A 22,086-nucleotide genomic window follows, 5' to 3' on the forward strand; every position below is an offset into this window, starting at 1 on the left:
TTGCCACTGACATATTGTAGAATTGTAGCAAATTACAATCTCAGTAATTGTGCATCATTTACAAATTCTATCGACATCAAAATACAAACGTAAGACATCTCCAAATTGAGTAAAATTGGAGCTCATGTGCCACCACCAATTCAGGTATTTTGCAGAAAATAGTAGAATTTACTTAAACAGACAAATCTGGAGATCTGAGTTTAGATGAGCAGATTAGGCAACATTTGAATTTGTCCACTCTTTTTTCTCAGGAGATTAGATTAAAATTTAATGCCCCTCACTATGCTCTATGTTTTTTTGAAACCACAGAGCAAAATAAATATAATATGTAAAAAAAAATCCTTATTTTCACCTTACCACTCACCTCTCCAGACCTCAGCCCCTCAATGGAAACCGTACAGTCCTGGTTGCATCTTTTGATCCCTGCTTAATCCCCAGGCTTCTCACACTAAAGGTACCATTACACTAAACGATTTACCAACGATCACGACCAGCGATACGACCTGGCCGTGATCATTGGTAAGTCGTTGTGTGGTCGCTGGAGAGCTGTCACACAGACAGCTCTCCAGCGACCAACGATGCCGAAGTCCCCGGGTAACCAGGGTAAACATCAGGTTACTAAGCGCAGGGCCGCGCTTAGTAACCCGATGTTTACCCTGGTTACCATTGTAAATGTAAAAAAAAAAAAACACTACATACTCACATTCCGGTGTCTGTCACGTCCCTCACCGTAAGTTTCCCGCACTGACTGTGAGCGCCGGCCAGCCGTAAAGCAGAGCACAGCGGTGACGTCACCGCTGTGCTTTACGGCTGGCACTCACAGTCAGTGCGGGAAGCTGAAGGTGAGGGACGTGACAGACAACGGAATGTGAGTATGTACTGTTTTTTTTTTTTACATTTACAATGGTAACCAGGGTAAACATCGGGTTACTAAGCGCGGCCCTGCGCTTAGTAACCCGGTATTTACCCTGGTAACCAGTGAACACATCGCTGGATCGGCGTCACACACGTCGATTCAGCGATGACAGCGGGTGATCAGCGACCAAAAAAAAGGTCCTGATCACTCCCAGCGACCAACGATCTCCCAGCAGGGGCCTGATCGTTGGTCGCTGTCACACATAACGATTTCGTTAACGATATCGTTGCTACGTCGCAAAAAGCAACGATATCGTTAAAGAAATCGTTATGTGTGACGGTACCTTAATCCATGAATTCTAGCTCTGCTGAGTCCTGGAGGGTTTTGAATGAGCGCAATAGGTCGTAGCATTATGACATTACTTGCACGCATGACCTTGAGCGCGCAAGTGACATAAGTTTCAGCTCTCACAACAGCAGTAAGAAAATTTAATATGGACCAAGAGTATGATGATGAGGAGTAAAGAAGCCAAAGACGTGAGCGGTAAGGTGAGTGTAATTATTACTTTTTTTAACCTTTTGATGGTACTTTACGGTTCAGAAATAATGGCGAGCAGCGGTCACCATTATGCTGAGTCCGCACAAAAGCAAATTACAAAAAAGTTGCAATTTTGAGATTGAGTATTATTGCTAAATTTACGTACAATTCGAGTTCACTTGAATGTATCCTCTTATTTGCTCATCTGTAGATTTGAGCTATTATAGGTAAGAGCAATTTATCAAATGTAGTAGGATGATTAATGAGAGAGCATTTTTGAATAATCACATTTATTTTTTCATATTTAGAGAAACAAAAAAACACAAACTCCTTGTTAGAAAACAATCTTTTCATTCATCTACAATACCTTGCCATAAAGAATTTTGTGGGTTTTTTTAGCATTTTTTCGTTGACAAAGAGCAAACTGGGAAAGCAGAATGGTTTGAAAGGAAACATGTATGATTTGCTGCTACATGATGTTACCATAAGAAAAAGAATAAAGCAATGGCTCCTTTTCTACTAAGCTTAATGAGGCACTTTTATTATATAAAGTAGCAACTAAAAGATTGCTAATAAAGTCTAAATTCAAGAAAAAATAAATAATGATGTGTATTTTTCCATTCAATGTTCAATTTCACTATTGTAGATATTTGTATGTACAAAAAGAAAAACGGGCAAGTCTAACAATTTTGTCATAATTGATATATCAGCTATATTTTTATACTTTGATAAACATTTGATTAAGCATATACAAAAACAGTTTCAATAGTCAAGAAAATTTTTAGAAATTTAGAAATTTTGTGATGTTTAATGGAAGATTAAATGTCAATGTCCATTTAAAAAAGAACTGGGGCAGTAGCAACGCTTAAAATGCTTAAAAATAACAAACTATTACCTAATTTGTGATGACCCTACAGTTAAAGGGCCATCTTTACCTTGCTTATAGGATTTTTTTGTGATGTGTCTGCAGTGGCGACATACTGTCTAAAACATGTGATCAGTCCTGACTTCAACATTTCTGCTGAGGAAGAAAGTATTTGTCTGCAGTAGTCATGTGTTGTAGGTGTGATATCACTTCTGCAGCCCTGTAAATCAAGAACTTCTGGGAAAAATGTAATGGTGGCAGTGGCATCAAAGCATAAGTAATTTTCAGCTTGACATTTTTAATGATTTCCTACAATTGCCCATTTTTTTCAAAAAGACAACTCAAATTATATTAGGCTACATGCTGTAAGGGGTAGTTTTCTCGTATACCTTTTATGTCCAGTCACCATAAATACACATTTAGTGTATTATAAAACAACTTTTTAAAACTTTCCACTCCCTCCTGAGTCCTAAAATACAGGCCCCAGTCACCAACCTCATCGCTGACGATCTGGCTACTTATTTCCTAGACAAAATCAACCATATCCGTTAGGACACTTTTGCACAGTCCCCTCATAGCCTGAACACCCTTCCCACACCCACCTCAAACTCACTTTCTACCTTTGAGCCTGTCACAGAAGTTTCCAGGCTCCTTGCTTCTTCTCGTCCTACAACTTGCACCGGCGACCCTATTCCCTCATATCTCCTTCACTCCTTCTCCCCAGTTGTCACTACAAAGAAAAAGGATTACGTACCGGTAATACTCTTTTATAGAGCCATGAAAGCACCCACTTGAGAGAGGAAATCCGCCCCTAGGAACAGGAAACCCTATGGAGAGATAAAAGGGCCGGTCCTCCTCGCTCCCACAGTTGGGTTACAGAGAATGAGGAATCGCCCACCAGTTTTAGTAGGCAATTCAATATTGTTATTTACATTTAGTTAACTTATGTATGAGTAACTAAAGAACTATTCACCCTTATCAGTGCTCTTATGCAAAAGAACTTATTAGGGAGGGAAGTGAAGGGGTGCTGTCGTGGCTCTATAAAAGAGTATTACCGGTAAGTAATCAGTTTCTTTCTCTTCGCCACGACAGCATCCACTTGAGAGACTTTCAGAGATAGTCATTTGGGTGGGATCACCTTGTTAAGAACTGATCTACTGAAAGATAAGTCAGTGGAGGAGGAAAAGTCCAATCTATAATGACTGTAAAAGGTAGTAGGAGAAGACCAAGTTGCGGCCTTACATATTAATTCTATTGGGACCTTCGCTCTTTCAGCCCAGGATGATGCTATCGCCCGGGTGGTGTGTGCTTTTACTATCTCAGGCAGATGCTCCCCTTTTGATGAATAAGCCAGGCTTATTGCATCCCGAAGCCACCGGGATAATGTACCTTTCGTGACTCCAGATCCTTTCTTATGGCCCTGGAAGGAAACAAAGAGAGCCTTGCTGTTCCTCCAGAGGCTAGTTCTGTCTAGTTAAGCTATTATGGCCCTTCTTACATCTAGTGTATGGTATTTTTCCTCTTCCTGATTTGCGGGGTTACTATAGAAGGAAGGAAGGAAGATTTCTTGAGATCTGTGGAATTTGGTTCCTACTTTAGGTAAGTAAGAAGTGTCTATTTTTAGGACAATTCTATCCTGGAAAAGAAAAGGAGGATCTATTGATAATGCCTGAATGTCACTTACTCTTCTTGCTGATAGTAGAGCAACAAGAAGAGCTGTCTAAAGGGAGACGTATTTTATGTGGGTTGAGTGTAGTGGCTCGTATGGGTGCCCTGTCAAGGCTTCGAGGACTAGATTAAGATCACATGGCGGTGTGTGGGGAATTTGGACTGGTTCTGGCCTTTGGCATGCTGAAATAAATCTGGTTACCAACCAATCTCCTGCAATATTGTGACTATATAAGGTCCCTAGAGTAGAAACCTGTACTTTCAAAGTACTGACTGATAGGCCTAAATCATGCCCTCTTTGGAGAAACTCTAAGACAGCGGGAATGGGAATTTCTTTTGAAAGTGCTGCTGGGTAGAAACTAAGAAATTTCCTCCATACCCTTACATATATAGTTGTTGTAGTCCTCTTTCTACTAAGTAGAAGGGCATCAATTAACTTATCTGAAAAGCCTTTTAGCTTTAGTAGCTGCCTTTCAAATTCCAGGCTGTCAATCGTAGGCCCTTCACATGAGGGTGGTTGAAGGGGCCCTGGGAGAGGAGATCCTGAATTTTTGAGAGAATCCATGGATCCGAGATTGACATGGCTCTGAGCCAGGACAACCATGGTCTGTGGGGCCAAAATGGTGCTATTAGAATCATGTTTGCTCTGTCCTCCCTAATCTTCCTGATTACGGTTGGAAGAAGTATCAGTGGAGGAAATGCATATGCTTGCCGGTATGTCCACGGAACTTGAAGGGTATCGAGGATTTTGGGATTATCGGTCAGAAATAGTGAAGCAAAGTTTTTGACTTGTCTGTTGCTCCTTGTTGCGAAAAGATCTATTTCAGGTGTGCCCCATTTCTCAGTTATCATTGTGAAAATATAACGGTTGATTACCCTTGGTGGAGGGTATGATGGCTGAGAAAATCCGCCTTTGAATTGTCTACTCCTCTGACATGCAGTGCTGACAAGGATAGATGATGTTTCTCGGCCATAGTTAGGATGTCGCCTTCTATAGATATGAGAGCTCCTGATTTTGTTCCTCCTTGATGATTGATATATGCGACGGACGTCATCTTGTCTGATAATATTTTTGTGTGTGTTCTGTGTAACTGCGGAAGGAATTTACACATGGCATGATAGATGGCTTTTAGCTCCCTTTTATTAGATGAATCATTTGACTCCCTAATAGACCACTAACCTTGAACTATCTGATCTCTTAGATGTGCTCCCCAACCACTAAGACTGGCATCAGTAAAAAATGTTTTTGAGTGTTTAACCACCCAAGGGGCCCCACTTACTAGGTGATTTGGCTCTAGCCACCAGGTCAGGGTTTCGATTACTTCCATTGGTAGGAATAGACGACTACCTAAATGACCCTGTAGTCTCTCTTCTTCCTGTAAAATTGTATACTGTAATCATTAGTGTTGAGCGATACCGTCCGATACTTGAAAGTATCGGTATCGGATAGTATCGGCCGATACCCGAAAAATATCGGATATCGCCGATACCGATATCCGATACCAATACAAGTCAATGGGACATCAAGTATCGGAAGGTATTCTCATGGTTCCCAGGGTCTGAAGGAGAGGAAACTCTCCTTCAGGCCCTGGGATCCATAGGGAGGTGTAAAATAAAGAATAAAAATAAAAAATATTGATATATTTACCTCTCCGGCGGCCCCTGAACTCAGCGCGGGTAACCGGCAGGCTTCTTTGTTCAAAATCAGCGCTTTTAGGACCTGAGAAACACGTCCCGGCTTCTGATTGGTCGCGGGCCGCCCATGTGACCGCCATGCGACCAATCACAAGCCGCGACGTCACCGCAAGCTATTAGCGCGCTCATTTTTAAAAATGAGCGCGTTAATGGCTTTCAAAGACGTAGCGGGTTGTGATTGGTCGCGGCCGCGACCAATCACAAGCCGCGACGTCACCGCAAGCTATTGACGCGCTCATTTTTAAAAATGAGCGCGTTAATGGCTTTGAAAGACATAGCGGCTTGTGATTGGTCGCGTGGCCGCGACCAATCACAAGCCGCGACGTCACCGCAAGCTATTGACGCGCTCATTTTTAAAAATGAGCGCGTTAATGGCTTTGAAAGACATAGCGGCTTGTGATTGGTCGCGTGGCCGCGACCAATCACAAGCCGCGACGTCACCGCAAGCTATTAGCGCGCTCATTTTTGAAAAATGAGCGCGTTAATGACTTTCAAAGACGTAGCGGCTTGTGATTGGTCGCGGCCACGCGACCAATCACAAGCCGCTATGTCTTTCAAAGCCATTAACGCGCTCATTTTTAAAAATGAGCGCGTCAATAGCTTGCGGTGACGTCGCGGCTTGTGATTGGTCGCGGCCACGACCAATCACAACCCGCTACGTCTTTGAAAGCCATTAACGCGCTCATTTTTAAAAATGAGCGCGTTAATAGCTTGCGGTGACGTCGCGGCTTGTGATTGGTCGCGTGGCCGCGACCAATCACAAGCCGCTACGTCTTTGAAAGTCATTAACACGCTCATTTTTCAAAAATGAGCGCGCTAATAGCTTGCGGTGACGTCGCGGCTTGTGATTGGGCGCGTGGCGGTCACATGGGCGGCCCGCGACCAATCAGAAGCCGGGACGTGTTTCTCAGGTCCTAAAAGCGCTGATTTTGAACAACGAAGCCTGCTGGTTACCCGCGGACTCACCAGGGGCCGCCGGAGAGGTAAATATATCAATATTTTTTATTTTAATTCTTTATTTTACACATCTCTATGTATCCGATACCGATACCCGATACCACAAAAGTATCGGATCTCGGTATCGGAATTCCGATACCGCAAGTATCGGCCGATACCCGATACTTGCGGTATCGGAATGCTCAACACTAGTAATCATCTAGTATGGAATTGAGCCCATGGGACAGCCAGAATGCATGATGTGAAGGAACCAAGAAGGGGCATGCCTTCTCTGAGGGAAATTATAGGGTCATTAACTACTGATTGTACTTTGTTTCTTATTGTTAACTGTTTAGATTCTGGAAGAAAACACCTCTGGCTTACAGGGTCTATGATAAGACGTAGGAATGTTTGGCCGGTTGTCGTAGACCATCTGGATTTTTCCCAATTAATCAACCATCCCAATTCCTGCAGGAATGAAATTGTATCAAACAGGTGCTATTGACATTGTGAAGGGGAATTTCCCACCACTAAAAGGTTATCTAAGTATGGGACTGTGATGGTATCTTTTAACCTTAAATATGACATCACTTCTGACATTAATTTGGTAAAGACTCTAAAAGCTATTGACAGTCCAAAGGTTATTGCAGTATGTTGAAAATGATGTACTTGTCCCTTCATCATGACCGCCACACAAAGATACTGCTGAGGTTCGATAAAAATTGGTAGATGGTAATATGCATCTTTTAGGTCGAGCACTGCCATAAAGCAACTGGGAAACAGAAGTTTTACAGTGGATCGGATAGACTCCATTTTGAAGATTTTGTTTTCTAAAAAGATATTCAATTTCTTAAGATTTATTATAGTTCTATATGACCCACCTGGTTTTGGAATAAAAAATAAAGGGGAATAAAATCCCTTTCCCCTCTGATGAAACGGGACTTCTACTAATACCCCTTTGGATAGGAGATTTATTATTTCCTGCTCCAAAAACCCCTGTTGAGATTGAGACTTTAAAGAAGTCAACAGTAATGAGTCCGGAGGGACTCGGGCAAATTTTAATTTTAGGCCTGAAGTTATGAGGCTAGTTGCCCAAGAGTTGGAAGTTATTATTTGCCATTGTTTGGAGAAAACAGACAATCTACCACCTACTCTGTCTGTAGAAGGACGTAGATCTGGGGATTTATTATGATGGAATATAGGCTGAACTGGATGGACAAATGTCTTTTTTCGGCCTTACTAACTATGTTACTATGTTACTATGTTACTGCTAAATCTGTCCTAATGTGGTTTGTCTTCCATTTTAAATTGGTGCTTTCCGAAAAATGTACCTCTTTGTATCTCTATTAGCCCAGCGGTCCTGGTTTTTAAAATCCTTTCTTTTATTAAATATGGGCTTCTGGAATGCTTTCCTATAAGACGGAAAATAATTTATTAGGGAATCCCTTTTTCCTCTTACCCGCTTTGGTCAGGATTTCATCTAGTTTTGTACCAAACAGGTACTCACCCTGACATTATAGGCCACATAGTTTAGATTTCGTTTGAGGATCTCCTTTTCAACCCTTTAGCCAAAGAGCTCGGCGTGCTGCATTGATCAGACCTGCTGATTTAGCTGCTAACCGAATAGAGTCAGCAGATGAATCCGCCAAGAAGGCTGTAGCACCTCTGATCAAGAGTATAGAAGAGATTAGTTTATCTCTAGAGAGACCGCTTTTTAAACCTTCCTCTAGGTTATTCAACCAGATTAGCATGGATCTTGCCGTGCACGTAGCTGAATATAGCCGGTTTAAATGCCCCTGTGCATGATTCCCATGCCCTCTTTAAAAGAGAGTCAGCTTTACGGTCCAGTGGGTCTTGTAAGGAACCAGAATACTCTACTGGCAGTAAGGACTTTCTGGACGTGGACGCTACTGCCGCATCTACTTTGGGGCTTTTGTCCATGTAGACATATCCAGCTTAATAGGGTAGGATACACACTTACCCAGTGAAGCTATCGGCAAAGGTACCGGCTGAAGAGGAGGAGTCAGAGGCATAGGCTGAGAGGTAGATCGGGTCTCTTTTCCTTGGCGCTCCTTGTGAAGGATCTGCTCTGCTTGGAGCGTCCGCTGCTGCTTGTACGGCTGCAAGGTGCATTTGCTGTGTCTTCTAAGGAAGGCACCGCTGAGTCCTGAGGGGAGTATCAGCGCTGGTGTCCTTTCATAATGGAGACCAACATCTTCTTCCTGTTGCACCCGGAAGTCCTTGTTACTTCCCGGTCGCAGCCATATTGTGTGTGCCTGCGCATTGCCGCTGTCCCCAGAGCAAGCGTCGATTCTTCTCCTGATTAAGCCTGGAAGCTTTTGCTTCACTTCCGGGTGAAGAGACACCGGGGCCCACGACCGCACGTACGCCCGCCAAGCACGGCGTGGCGACGTACTTACCTGCGTGTGCTTTGCCCTCCGCAGGCCATGTGAAGATGCTGATCCTCACGAGACCACTACGTCATCACAGGTCATTGCCGAGAGGCATTATTAGGAACGCGAGCATCGCGAGGAGCGGGAAGGCTGCCGAGAATGCCGGAAGGTGAGAATATCATGATTTTTATTTTAATCCTTTTTTTGAACAATTATATGGTTCCCAGGGCCTGGAGGAAAGTCTCCTCTCCTCCACCCTGGGTACCAACCACATATGATCCGCTTACTTCCCACATGGTGGGCATAGCCCCATGCAGGAAGTAAGCGGATCAATGCATTCCTATGTGTACGGAATCCCCGAAATTCCACAAAAGAATGAACAATGATAACCCCCAAAATCCACAAAAGAATGAACAATGCTGTGTTTTTTCCGGAATGCGATTCCGCCGTGGAAAAACAATGCAGCATGTGCACAAAAAATGCGGAATGCATTCTAAAAATGGGATGCTTAATGTGAGAGTATTTTAGCGTTTTTATAGAGAAAAAACTTGAAAAAAAACGCAAAAAACACGAATTTGTGCACATAGCCTTAAAATTCCGGTACCTCTGTAGAGGAGTTCGTATGAGTGCATATGCTGTGACTGTGTCCACTACCTGTTCCCTTGCCCCTGAGAGGGTAGCGGTCACCTGTGAAGTAACAGGGGTTTTCTCATAGTGCCTTTTCCATTAGTGTGGCATCTAGCTGCGCCATATTGTTTCTACCCCTCTGTGAAGCTAACAGAGCTGAGTAATTACTTTCTGTTCACAATGGGTGACATTTAACCCCGTGTGGTTTCAAGATGCTGCTCACTTTTGCCATTGTTCATTAGCTGTGGTTTTACATCTCCGCACGGCAGACCACCGGTTGTGATCACACTTCATCTTTATATTTAGTGCGATCTGCCAACCATAATAATTGCTACCACAATAAAATTTGGCACAAATGTAATCAATTCCTTAAACAGTCATCAGACCTGTTCTGTCCCCATCTATTGAGGCCTGCTATTACGTGGATATGTTTAAAGCTAGAGATAGGACCACCCTTAATGGGTTCACCTTGTCGTAGTGGGATAGCTTATATGCTTTTTGATCAAAATAGTGTCAACCAAGTACCCTATATCATTTACATGTACTAATACTATTTATTTACTTACTTGCTTTTATTAATTTTTATTCAAAGGGGTAGTTCTCTCATGTTCCTTTTACTGTCCAATTCCCATAAATACACATTTAAAACTAAGCAAATAAATTGACCGGATAATTTACTATTATAAAAACAGTGTCTTCTTTTGAGTACACAACAACTATCATTCATAGTAAACTAAATGTATCTAATACATTAAGCAAAAAAAAACACATAAAAACAAACAAAACTATTACTACAGAGACAAAATTCATCATAAATTTATTAAACTCTTAGATGAGCTGTTTACAACATAACGACTCTTCATTATCATTATTGAATTAGAATATGGTTATTTGTTTATTTTAGAACAATAAACACGGTATTTTTGATAAGTAAATCAATTCACCCAATTTGTGTAAACTTAACATGAGACCTTGTGGGGAAACAATGTTTGCATTTCACAATGTGTTTGATTTACAACTTTACAAATGATTTAGTGAATTCTAAGAAAATTGAAATGGCAAGAAGTGTTGATTTCTTATTGAGTATCCTTATTTAAGGAACTTTTTGAAGGAGTTACATTTAAAGATAAACTGTCAGCACAATTTTGTAATGCAAAGTAATGACATGGCTGTAATTGACCTGTAGTACTGATTACATTTATACCTTTGGGGAATAAATCCGCTCTGTTGTTCTTCTTTATTCAACATTTGAAATTTCCTCCTTATTAGATTTTGGTGCACAGGGGCGTGACTGTGCACTGGGTCTTCCCCTCCCTGTCTGTGATTCCCCGGCCCCTCCACCTGCCTCCAGTCTTTGAATGACAGGTCACTGCTGAGATGTCACACAGATGAATCAGGTCATTCAAAAGCCAGGGGCAGGTGAAGGGGCCAGGGATTCACAGAGATGGAGAAGACCCAGTGCAAAGTCCAGGCCCCTGTGCACCAAAATCTAATTAGCAGAAAATTACAAATGGTAATTAAAGAAGAGCAACAGAGCAAATTTATTCCACAAAGGTATCAATTTAATCAGTATTATGGCACCATTACAGCCTTGCCTTTACTGTACATTACAAAATTGCGCTGACAGGTTCTATTTAATAAAGATAAAAAAGTGAAAAATAGACATGTGACAGATCTAAACATTGCAAAACATTGGGAAGACATATTTTTTTACTTTAAAATTCTGACTTTTAATTTAAAAAACCAATAAAAATGTATTACTCTTACCATTTAGTTTTGGGCCTGGAGTCCCCATAACTGGCTTTGTTTTATTCTCAAATGGTTTGGAACCAGCTACAAATACAGAATTATTCTAGTAAGTTAAACAATTATAAAATGCATTACATAAAATAGATAATTATTAAGTTATTATTTTCTTTCTTAAGAACTCCAAGGTAAAAAAAAATTGATTGCCTATCCCTACCTTATTTTACTTTGTAAGACCTTTTATTCATCTCGCTCCTTTTCCACAGTTCTACACCTCTAAATTGCTAACTTTTCTCTGTTACAAATTCTTGAAACCCCCTTTATCAAAACATTCAACCAACCGCACCCCTCCATAGATAAATAGGGCACATCATTTTTTTGGGTGGCCCAACCTGGGTAACATGTGTTTACGATTTCAGAAAAGCTCTTTCTTCATAGCATCTCTAAACATTAGTGATGAGCGAATATACTCGTTTGAGATTTCTCGAGCACGCTCGGGGGTCCTCCGAGTATTTTTTAGCGCTCGGAGATTTAGTTTTTCTTGCTGCAGCTGAATGATTTACATCTGTTAGCTAACATAAGTACATGTGGGGATTCCCTAGCAACCAGGCTACCCCCACATGTACTTATACTGGCTGATGTAAATCATTCAGGTGCAGCAAGAAAAACTAAATTTCAGAGCACTAAAATATACTCAGAGGACCCCCGAGCGTGCTCGAGAAATCTCGAGTAACGAGTATATTCGCTCATCAATACTAAACACCTCAATGGGCACATCCAGCAGATAACTAAACTTTCAGAATAAGCAAGAGTATATCCAAAATACTCCAAATACTTGGAGTCTGCTTATTCCATGTTTCATATTGCAAAATTTGCCACAATTAAGGAAATTGAAGCAAAGCAATTAACCCTTAGAGTATGTTTACATGATAAAATGCAACATTATTTTTTGGTGATATCTAAAAAAAACTTGGAGATTTGTTTAAAAAAATTACAAAAATGTAGCAGATTATAATGTTCTCATCATGCAATAATGCTGAATATTTTGGTGTTTTTCTGGAAAGTTGTGGCAAAAAAGCAACCTAATTTCATTGTGGGAATATGACCTTAAAGAGAATCTGTCAGCAGGTTTTTGCTATGCAATCTGAGGGCCACAAAAGATAGGAGCTTAGACACAGATGACGGGATGTGTCACTTATTAGGCTGTGTGCTCTTGTTTCAATACAGTGAATGTTTTAGCACCAGGAGGTTATCACTGCCTGGACTACAGCTCCCATGAACTTTGGTCTGACCCTGCCCCCTCCTCTTGATAATCAGTTTACTGTTAATATACAGTGTACAGAGAAAGCTGTGGTGTGGACGGGGTCAGCTTTCTGAGCACTGCTAGATGGTACATGTAAAATCTCTGATTGTGTCATAACTGCTGCACCCAGTAAAGTGAAACATCGTAATAATCAGGGTCTCTTTTCCTACATTATGCTGCTCTCAGATGAGGTATCAAAAACCTGCTGACAGATTCCCTTGAAGCTGCGTTGATGTATTGTGACATTTCTGCCACAGCTTTGGAAAATTGTGGCAACAATCTTGGTGTTAAACTATACTTGTACTTGTGGCTTTAACACAGTGTGTCCAGGCAATCGCTCGCTGTATGGTCCGTCATTGCTCACTAGCAGCAGTTTATCATCTCTGCACGATGGACCGGGGTTGCGATTGCACTTTATTATTTATTTTATTTAGTGCAATCTGCCAACCCTAACACATTGTAGAGTAATATAGGGACCGAAATACTGATTAATAAAACATCAACTTTTTTTCTATTTTACATATACAATTGGAACAAAGGTAATAAAGGAAAAAATATGTGCACCAAACCCTAATTGAAAAGCCATATGATAAATTGCAATTACCACAGGCAACCATACAAGACAAGATAAACTTGGGCTTAGAGAAAAGGTTTACAGAGAACAGCCAACTTACTTTTTCAATTATTGAAAAGTGGACCTAATTTTGATAATATGTGGGAAAGAATAGGTTGCCCAATACTTTCTAGTAGATATTTCATTTACTTTTGCTAAAGTGGACATTTAATGAGATGATCCTGGTCCGTGATCACTAGACAAGATCCATGCAAACCTCTTCCAATCTGATAACTTCACCAACACCTCTTCTGATTAGTTGGCCTTGTGCAAAGTCATCCATGAGTCTCACCAAAATTATGATGTTACTCAGCGCATATTAACCCCTTTACCCCCAAGGGTGGTTTGCACGTCAATGACCAGGCCAATTTTTACAATTCTGACCACTGTCCCTTTATGAGGTTATAACTCCGAAACGCTTCAACGGATCCTGGTGATTCTGACATTGTTTTCTCGTGACATATTGTACTTCATGATAGTGGTAAAATTTCTTTGATAGTACCTGCGTTTATTTGTGAAAAAAACGGAAATTTGGCGAAAATTTTGAAAATTTCGCAATTTTCAAACTTTGAATTTTTATGCAATTAAATCACAGAGATATGTCACACAAAATACTTAATAAGTAACATTTCCCACATGTCTCCTTTACATCAGCATAATTTTGGAACGAATTTTTTCTTTTGTTAGGGAGTTATAAGGGTTAAAAGTTGACCAGCAATTTCTCATTTTTACTACACCATTTTTTTTTAGGGACCACGTCTCATTTGAAGTCATTTTGAGGGGTCTATATGATAGAAAATGCCCAAGTGTGACACCATTCTAAAAACTGCACCCCTCAAGGTGCTCAAAACCACATTCAAGAAGTTTATTAACCCTTCAGGTGTTTAATAGGAATTTTTGGAATGTTTAAATAAAAATGAACATTTAACTTTTTTACACAAAAAATTTACTTCAGCTCCAATTTGTTTTATTTTACCAAGGGTAACAGGAGAAATTGGACCTCAAAAGTTGTTGTCCAATTTGTCCTGAGTAAGCTGATACCCCATATGTGGCAGTAAACCACTGTTTGGGCGCATGGGAGAGCTCGGAAGGGAAGGAGCGCAGTTTGACTTTTCAATGCAAAATTGACAGAAATTGAGATGGGACGCCATGTTGCGTTTGGAGAGCCACTGATGTGCCTAAACATTGAAACCCCCCACAAGTGACACCATTTTGGAAAGTAGACCCCCTAAGGAACTTATCTAGAGGTGTGGTGAGCACTTTGACCCACCAAGTGCTTCACAGAAGTTTATAATGCAGAACCGTAAAAATAAAAAATCATATTTTTTCACAAAAATTATATTTTTGCCCCCAATTTTTTATTTTTCCAAGGGTAAGAGAAGAAATTGGACCTCAAAAGTTGTTGTCCAATTTGTCCCGAGTACGCTGATACCCCATATGTGGCAGTAAACCACTGTTTAGGCGCATGGGAGAGCTCGGAAAGGAAGGAGCGCCGTTTGACTTTTCAATGCAAAATTGACAGGAATTGAGATGGGACGCCATGTTGCGTTTGGAGAGCCACTGATGTGCCTAAACATTGAAACCCCCCACAAGTGACACCATTTTGGAAAGTAGACCCCCTAAGGAACTCATCTTGATGTGTTGTGAGAGCTTTGAACCCCCAAGTATTTCACTACAGTTTATAACGCAGAGCCATGCAAATAAAAAATATTTTTTTTTCCACAAAAATTATATTTTAGCCCCCAGTTTTGTATTTTTCCAAGGTTAGCAGGAGAAATTGGACCCTAAATGTTGTTTTCCAATTTGTCCTGAGTACGCTGATACCCGATATGTGGGGGGGAACCACCGTTTGGGCGCATGGGAGGGCTCGGAAGGGAAGGAGCATCATTTGGAATGCAGACTTAGATGGATTGGTCTGCAGGTGTCACATTGCGTTTGCAGAGCCCCTAATGTACCTAAACAGTAGAAACCCCCCACAAGTGACCCCATATTGGAAACTAGACCCCTCAATGAACTTATCTAGATGTGTTGTGAGAACTTTGAACCCCCAAGTGTTTCACTACAGTTTATAACGCAGAGCCGTGAAAATAAAAAATCTTTTTGTTTTCCCACAAAAATTATTTTTTAGCCCCCAGTTTTGTATTTTCCCAAGGGTAACAGGAGAAATTGGTCCACAAAAGTTGTTGTCCAATTTGTCCTGAGTACGCTGATACCCCATATGTTGGGGTAAACCCCTGTTTGGGCACACAGGAGAGCTCGGAAGGGAAGGAGCACTGTTTTACTTTTTCAACGCAGAATTGGCTGGAATTGAGATCGGACGCCATGTCGTGTTTGGAGAGCCCCTGATGTGCCGAAACAGTGGAAACCCCCCAATTATAACTGAAACCCTAATCTAAACACACCCCTAACCCTAATTCCAACGGTAACCCTAACCACACCTCTAACCCTGACACACCCCTAACTCTAATCCCAACCCTATTCCCAACTGGAAATGTAATCTAAACCCTAACCCTAACTTTAGCCCCAACCCTAACTGTAGCCCCAACCCTAACCCTAACCCTAGCCCTAACCCTAGCCCTAACCCTAGCCCTAACCCTAACCCTAACCCTAGCCCTAACCCTAGCCCTAGCCCTAACCCTAGCCCTAACCCTAGCCCTAACCCTAACCCTAGCCCTAGCCCTAACCCTAGCCCTAACCCTAGCCCTAGCCCTAACCCTAGCCCTAACCCTAGCCCTAACCCTAGCCCAAGCCCTAACCCTAGCCCTAACCCTAGCCCTAGCCCTAACCCTAGCCCTAACCCTAGCCCTAATGGGAAAATGGAAATAAATACATTTTTTTTTATTTTTCCCTAACTAAGGGGGTGATGAAGGGGGGTTTGATTTACTTTTATAGCGAGTTTTTTAGCGGATTTTTATGATTGGCAGCCGTCACACACTGAAAGACCCTTTTTATTGCAAAAAATATTTTTTGCAATACCACATTTTGAGAGCTATAATTTTTCCATATTTTGGTCCACAGAGTCATGTGAGGTCTTGTTTTTTGCGGGACGAGTTGACGTTTTTATTGAAAACATTTTTGGGCACGTGACATATTTTGATCGCTTTTTATTCCGATTTTTGTGAGGAAGAATGACCAAAAGCCAGCTATTCATGAATTTCTATTGGGGGAGGCGTTTATACCGTTCCGCGTTTGGTAAAATTGATAAATCAGTTTTATTCTTCGGGTCAGTACGATTACAGCGATACCTCATTTATATCATTTTTTTATGGTTTGGCGCTTTTATACGATAAAAACTATTTTACAGAAAAAATAATTATTTTTGCATCGCTTTATTCTCAGGACTATAACTTTTTTATTTTTTTGCTCATGATGCTGAATGGCGGCTCTTTTTTTGCGGGACAATATGACGCTTTCAGCGGTACCATGGTTATTTATATCTGTCCTTTTGATCGCGTGTTATTCCACTTTTTGTTCGGTGGTATGATAATAAAGCGTTGTTTTTTGCCTCGTTTTTTTTTTTTTTTCTTACGGTGTTTACTGAAGGGGTTAACTAGTGGGACAGTTTTATAGGTCGGGTCGTTACGGACGCGGCGATACTAAATATGTGTACTTTTATTGGTTTTTTTTTTATTTAGATGAAGAAATGTATTTATGGGAATAATATTTTTTTTTTTTTTTCATTATTTTGGAATATTTTTTTTTATTTTTTTTACACATTTGGAAAATTTTTTTTTAACTTTTTTACTTTGTCCCAGGGGGGGACATCACAGATCAGTGATCTGACAGTTTGCACAGCACTCTGTCAGATCACTGATCTGACATGCAGCGCTGCAGGCTTCACAGTGCCTGCTCTGAGCAGGCTCTGTGAAGCCACCTCCCTCCCTGCAGGACCCGGATCCGCGGCCATCTTGGATCCGGGGCTGGAGGGAGCAGGGAGGGAGGTGAGACCCTCGCAGCAACGCGATCACATCGCATTGCTCCGGGGGTCTCAGGGAAGCCCGCAGGGAGCCCCCTCCCTGCGCGGTGCTTCCCTGCACCGCCGGCACATCGCGATCATCTTTGATCGCGGTGTGCCAGGGGTTAATGTGCCGGGGGCGGTCCGTGACCGCTCCTGCCACATAGTGCCGGATGTCAGCTGCGATAAGCAGCTGACACCCGGCCGCGATCGGCCGCGCTCCCCCCGTGAGCGCGGCCGATCGGCTATGACGTACTATCCCGTCCAGGGTCAGATAAGCCCAGGGCACCTCGACCGGATAGTACGTCTAAGGTCACAGAGGGGTTAATCAGAATAGGGATGTCGGCAGAGGTTCACATGTCTATAGTCTGGTGAGCAGCTCTACCAACAGGGTAACATAGTAACATAGTAACATAGTAACATAGTAACATAGTTAGTAAGGCCGAAAAAAGACATTTGTCCATCCAGTTCAGCCTATATTCCAGGGTGATAGATCATTTTTCTCAACTCTGTTGCATAGATAAGATAAAATAGTGTAAGATAATAATTTACTAAATTTGTGTTTTTAGGTGGCTAATGTAGTTGTAGAACTCCGCAGAACAAAACAATATTAGGAGCTGTAGTAATTGCAGTGGGGATGGTAAGCTTATTTCAGCTTGTTCATTGATGCTTTCATTGAAGAGAAGAGTTTAACGAACCTGAACTGTAAAGTTCGGGGTTCGTACCAGACATCGAACAAGGACTTCTACTGGAAGTCCATTTTACAATTCGAGAATACGGGGAGGAAAGATTTTCCAACTCTACTAGTAGGCTCATCCTTATCTAAGAGAAAAGCAAATACATAAAAATGTATACTGTTTAACCCTCCATATGCATAGTTAGAGCGTGCCCTGGACCAAAACTGTTTTCCAGAAATTCCTTCTTACTAATAGGTAAAAATTAACTGCATTCCCAACTGGACTCATTGTGACCCAAATTTACTAGCTCCAACCAAACTAAATATAAGTTCAAACTAAATGAAAATGATTTAAGATTAAAAAAAAACCTACTTTTTATTTAAAGATTTGAAATTTCAAAATCAAAATTTAAATAAATTATAAATTAATATTTATTGTAAACACCAATATATCAATAATTGATAACTTACTATTAATACTTATACTATAATACTTGTTTTTCTTTAAATAAATGTTTTATTAAAACCAAGGAATCCCATTTCTTTCACACAGAGAATGATGTGATGATGAATAAAGCCATTAAAAAAACAAAAATCTTGCATTTCATTTTCCTGCCAAGTACAAATAATTCAAATGTTTCAAGACAAGTAATATTATATTGCATTACCTGTGCAAACTGGAACTTTTCCGCTCCATGTGTTATCTGGCTGGCAAATTCTGTGCTCAGTCCCTCCCGAGAGAAGATATCCCGGCTGGCAAGTGTAAATTAATGTATAACCAAGTGACGGAAGATCTATTCCAACAACATTTGAATGTAATGGAGATTCTGGCTGCTTGCAGCTGTGGGCTGTAGAAAAAACAACTGGTAAGCGATAGAGCTAAAACGTATTACTATCTTTTATCTATGAGATTGGAACAATGTTTTATAGTTGGTGCAAGCACTTGTATAATTTAGGTGCAATGTAAAATACACCTGCAGAATTACAGTGTCGGAACCTGCTTTATAGCAACATAAAGGTAACTAAAGAATATAAAGCAATTGGCACTGGTAGGTAATGTACAGATGGAAGGTATGTCATTCTGAAATTTTCACTGTGAAACTAACTTTATAGCACGGCCGCAGTCATACAAAGCAAATGAGTGGTGTGATTTGGTGAGGTTTGTATAAGAATCGAATAAAAAAATATATTAAAATAAAATAGAAAACAAAAATAAAAAAGAAATGCTCTAAATTCTGAATCAATATTGTTTAAAAAAATATGATTTGTGCTTAGAAAATACATAAATTGAGAATAATTAGTATTTGAGTCAACAGAAAATGATATATCGCTTAACACCTACCCGACATCTGCCTTGCATGTACAGCACAATTCGGATGCAGTTGTCAGTAGCAGGCTCAGAAGTTTGCTGCATACACAGCCAGCACCTGTCTCTTAGGCCACCTTGAGGATTTGGTCAGTATTTTACATCAGTATTTGTAAGCCAAAACCAGGAGTGGGTGATAAATGCAGAAGTGGTGACGTGTTTCTATTAAACTTTTCCTCTGATTGTTCCACTCCTAAATGTGGCTATCAAATACGGATGTAAAATACTGAACATGTGAACATGGCGGTACAGCAGTGATCAGAGTAAAGCTCCAGTAACTGCTGTTAATTGTAATAATGATAATTAAGGCACAGTCCACGGAGCATGACATTTCGGATGCCCAATTGCAACTTCTGTTAGGGGTTGAGTTTCCACCTCTGCACAGTCTCAAACCATCTCCGCTGTGGTCTCCCATTCTTCTCCAGCCGCAGTGAAGCCTGCTCAGCGGAGACATCAGTCTCAGCATCTGGCTCAGGCTGATACTGTGTGCAGATGGTTACTGCTGCCTTTCCAGGCTCAGCCATTGTAGCCAGTACTGGTCAGCGGCAAGCAGACGTCTCTGGAACTAAGTCCTGCTTTCCCCTTCTGAGCATGCCCAAGGTAAGACCTCTCATTGGAGGTCAGGGGTCACATGCTAAGGTACTGCAGCAGAACCCATTGGTCCTCTAGGAAGGTCCTGAAGTTTCTCAGGTACTGTGGCAGCTCCCATTGGTCCTATAGGTAGGTTCTGAAGTTGCTGCAGCTTTAAAAGGTTTGCATGGATGCACGGCCATGCGCTAGGATCAGCTTATGTCATGAGCTTTTGCTATTCAGTGGTCTTGTCTGCTTGTGGTCAGGGTCTGGCTGAAATAAGCCACTAGAATACCGGCACCTCCGGTGAGGAGTTTTATATGGTGAATTCAGGGCTGGCGTAAAGCCATTAGAATTCTTGCTCCACCAGAGAGGAGGTGTTTGTGTGCTTGCTACTCCCTGACCACTGATTGCTTTTGATCTGTTAGGCAGCTGTGTCCCCCTGTGACGCTAACAGGGCACGGCATTTTCCCTTCTGTGAGACTCTAAGGGTACCGTCACACTATACGATTTACCTACGATCACGACCAGCGATACGACCTTGCCGTGATCGTAGGTAAATCGTAGTGTGGTCGCTGGAGAGCTGTCACACAGACAGCTCTCCAGCGACCAACGATCCCGAGGTCCACGGGTAACCAGGGTAAACATTGGGTTACTAAGCGCAGGGCCGCGCTTAGTAACCCGATGTTTACCCTGGTTACCAGCGTAAAAAAAAACAAACAGCACATACTTACATTCCGGTGTCTGTCCCTTGCCATCTGCTTCCCGCACTCACTGACTGCCGGCCATAAAGTGAAAGCACAGCACAGCGGTGACGTCACCGCTGTGCTCTGCTTTCACTTTACGGCTGGCAGTCAGTGAGTGCGGGAAGCAGACGGCAAGGTACCTGACGGACAACGGAATGTAAGTATGTGCTGTTTTTTTTTTTTTTACATTTACGCTGGTAACCAGGGTAAACATCGGGTTACTAAGCGCGGTCCTGCGCTTAGTAACCCGATGTTTACCCTGGTTACAAGCGAACACATCGCTAGATCGGTGTCACACACACCGATCTAGCGATGACAGCGGGAGATCCAGCGACGAAAGAAAGTTCCAAACGATCTGCTACGACGTACGATTCTCAGCAGGATCCCTGATCGCTGCTGCGTGTCAGACACAGCGATATCGTAACAATATCGCTGGAACGTTACGAATCGTACCGTCGTAGCGATCGAAATGGCACTGTGTGACGGTACCCTAAGAAGTAACAGAGTTTGCATATACCACCATATTGTGCCGCCATTTGCTAGCAGCAGGTTCGTCTCCTGCATGGTGGACCCCGAGCTGCGAACACACCAATAATTATATCTAAATATACACAGTGCATTCCGCTAGCCCTAACAACTTCTTTACCCACCACAGTGTGAACATTGAGTGATGATGAATTGCTATGGCTGCCATGATGGTACCCTGTGAAACCAGCCACAAATATATTGCAGATTATCACAAGTTCAAATCCCCAAAAAGGGAGTAAACAAAATGTTTAAAAAATATTAAATAGTCACCCTATTTTTTCTTTATTAAAAAAAAGAAAAAAATCAATATTGCTGCATATGTGTAGGACCAATCTATAAAAATTAAGTTATTTAACCCTTAAATTAAATGCTTTAAGCAGCAAAAAAAAAAGGAAGAACTGCTATTTTGGGGGGTATAATCTCCAACCAAAAAATAAGGCAAGAACATCATATTTAACCCAAAATTGTACCAATAAGAACATCACCTTGTTAAACAAAATTATTTTTTTCTACAAATTTCTAATTTTTACATCATTAGAAAAACTGTACAAGTCTGGTATTGCTATAAAAATAGTGATTATAACTCATAATGAACTGTTTAATCAAAACAATGGCAGAATTGTGTTTTTGTTTTGTTTGTTTTTTGCAATTTTCCAGCGCTTAAAATTTATTTCCCACTAGCTGAAGAGCCCAGCGTTGCCTGGGCATAGTAAATATCTGTGGTTAGTTATAGCAGCTCACTTCTCTTATTTTCCCATCACACCTCTCATTTTCCCCATCACATCTTTCATTTTCCCTCTCACATCTCTCATTTTCCCCTCACTCCTCCTATTTTCCCCCTCACTCCTCTAATTCCCCCCTAACACTTGTCATTTCGACCTCACATCTGTCATTTTCCGATCACTCCACTATTTCCCCTCACGCCTCATCTTGCACTCACACCTTTTCATTTTCACCTCACACCTCTCATTTTCACCTCAGTATATACATGTTTGTCATCTCCCTT

At 41.4% G+C, this 22,086-nt stretch overlaps 1 protein-coding gene across 1 annotated transcript in view; it reads right to left on the minus strand.

Annotated features, from left to right (window-relative positions):
• CSMD3 (CUB and Sushi multiple domains 3) overlaps positions 1 to 22,086 on the minus strand; it is a 2,093,798-nt gene that overhangs the window by 24,071 nt on the left and 2,047,641 nt on the right. The window contains exons 65-66 of the mRNA XM_069731799.1: positions 18,539 to 18,718; positions 11,345 to 11,410 (exon numbers count right to left, since the gene is read on the minus strand). Coding sequence (XP_069587900.1) covers positions 11,345 to 11,410; positions 18,539 to 18,718 — 246 coding nt within the window. The remainder of the gene's footprint in view (positions 1 to 11,344; positions 11,411 to 18,538; positions 18,719 to 22,086) is intronic.

Source organism: Ranitomeya imitator, chromosome 6, assembly GCF_032444005.1.
Source record: "Ranitomeya imitator isolate aRanImi1 chromosome 6, aRanImi1.pri, whole genome shotgun sequence".
In the NCBI taxonomy this organism is placed as follows: Eukaryota; Metazoa; Chordata; class Amphibia; order Anura; family Dendrobatidae; genus Ranitomeya; species Ranitomeya imitator.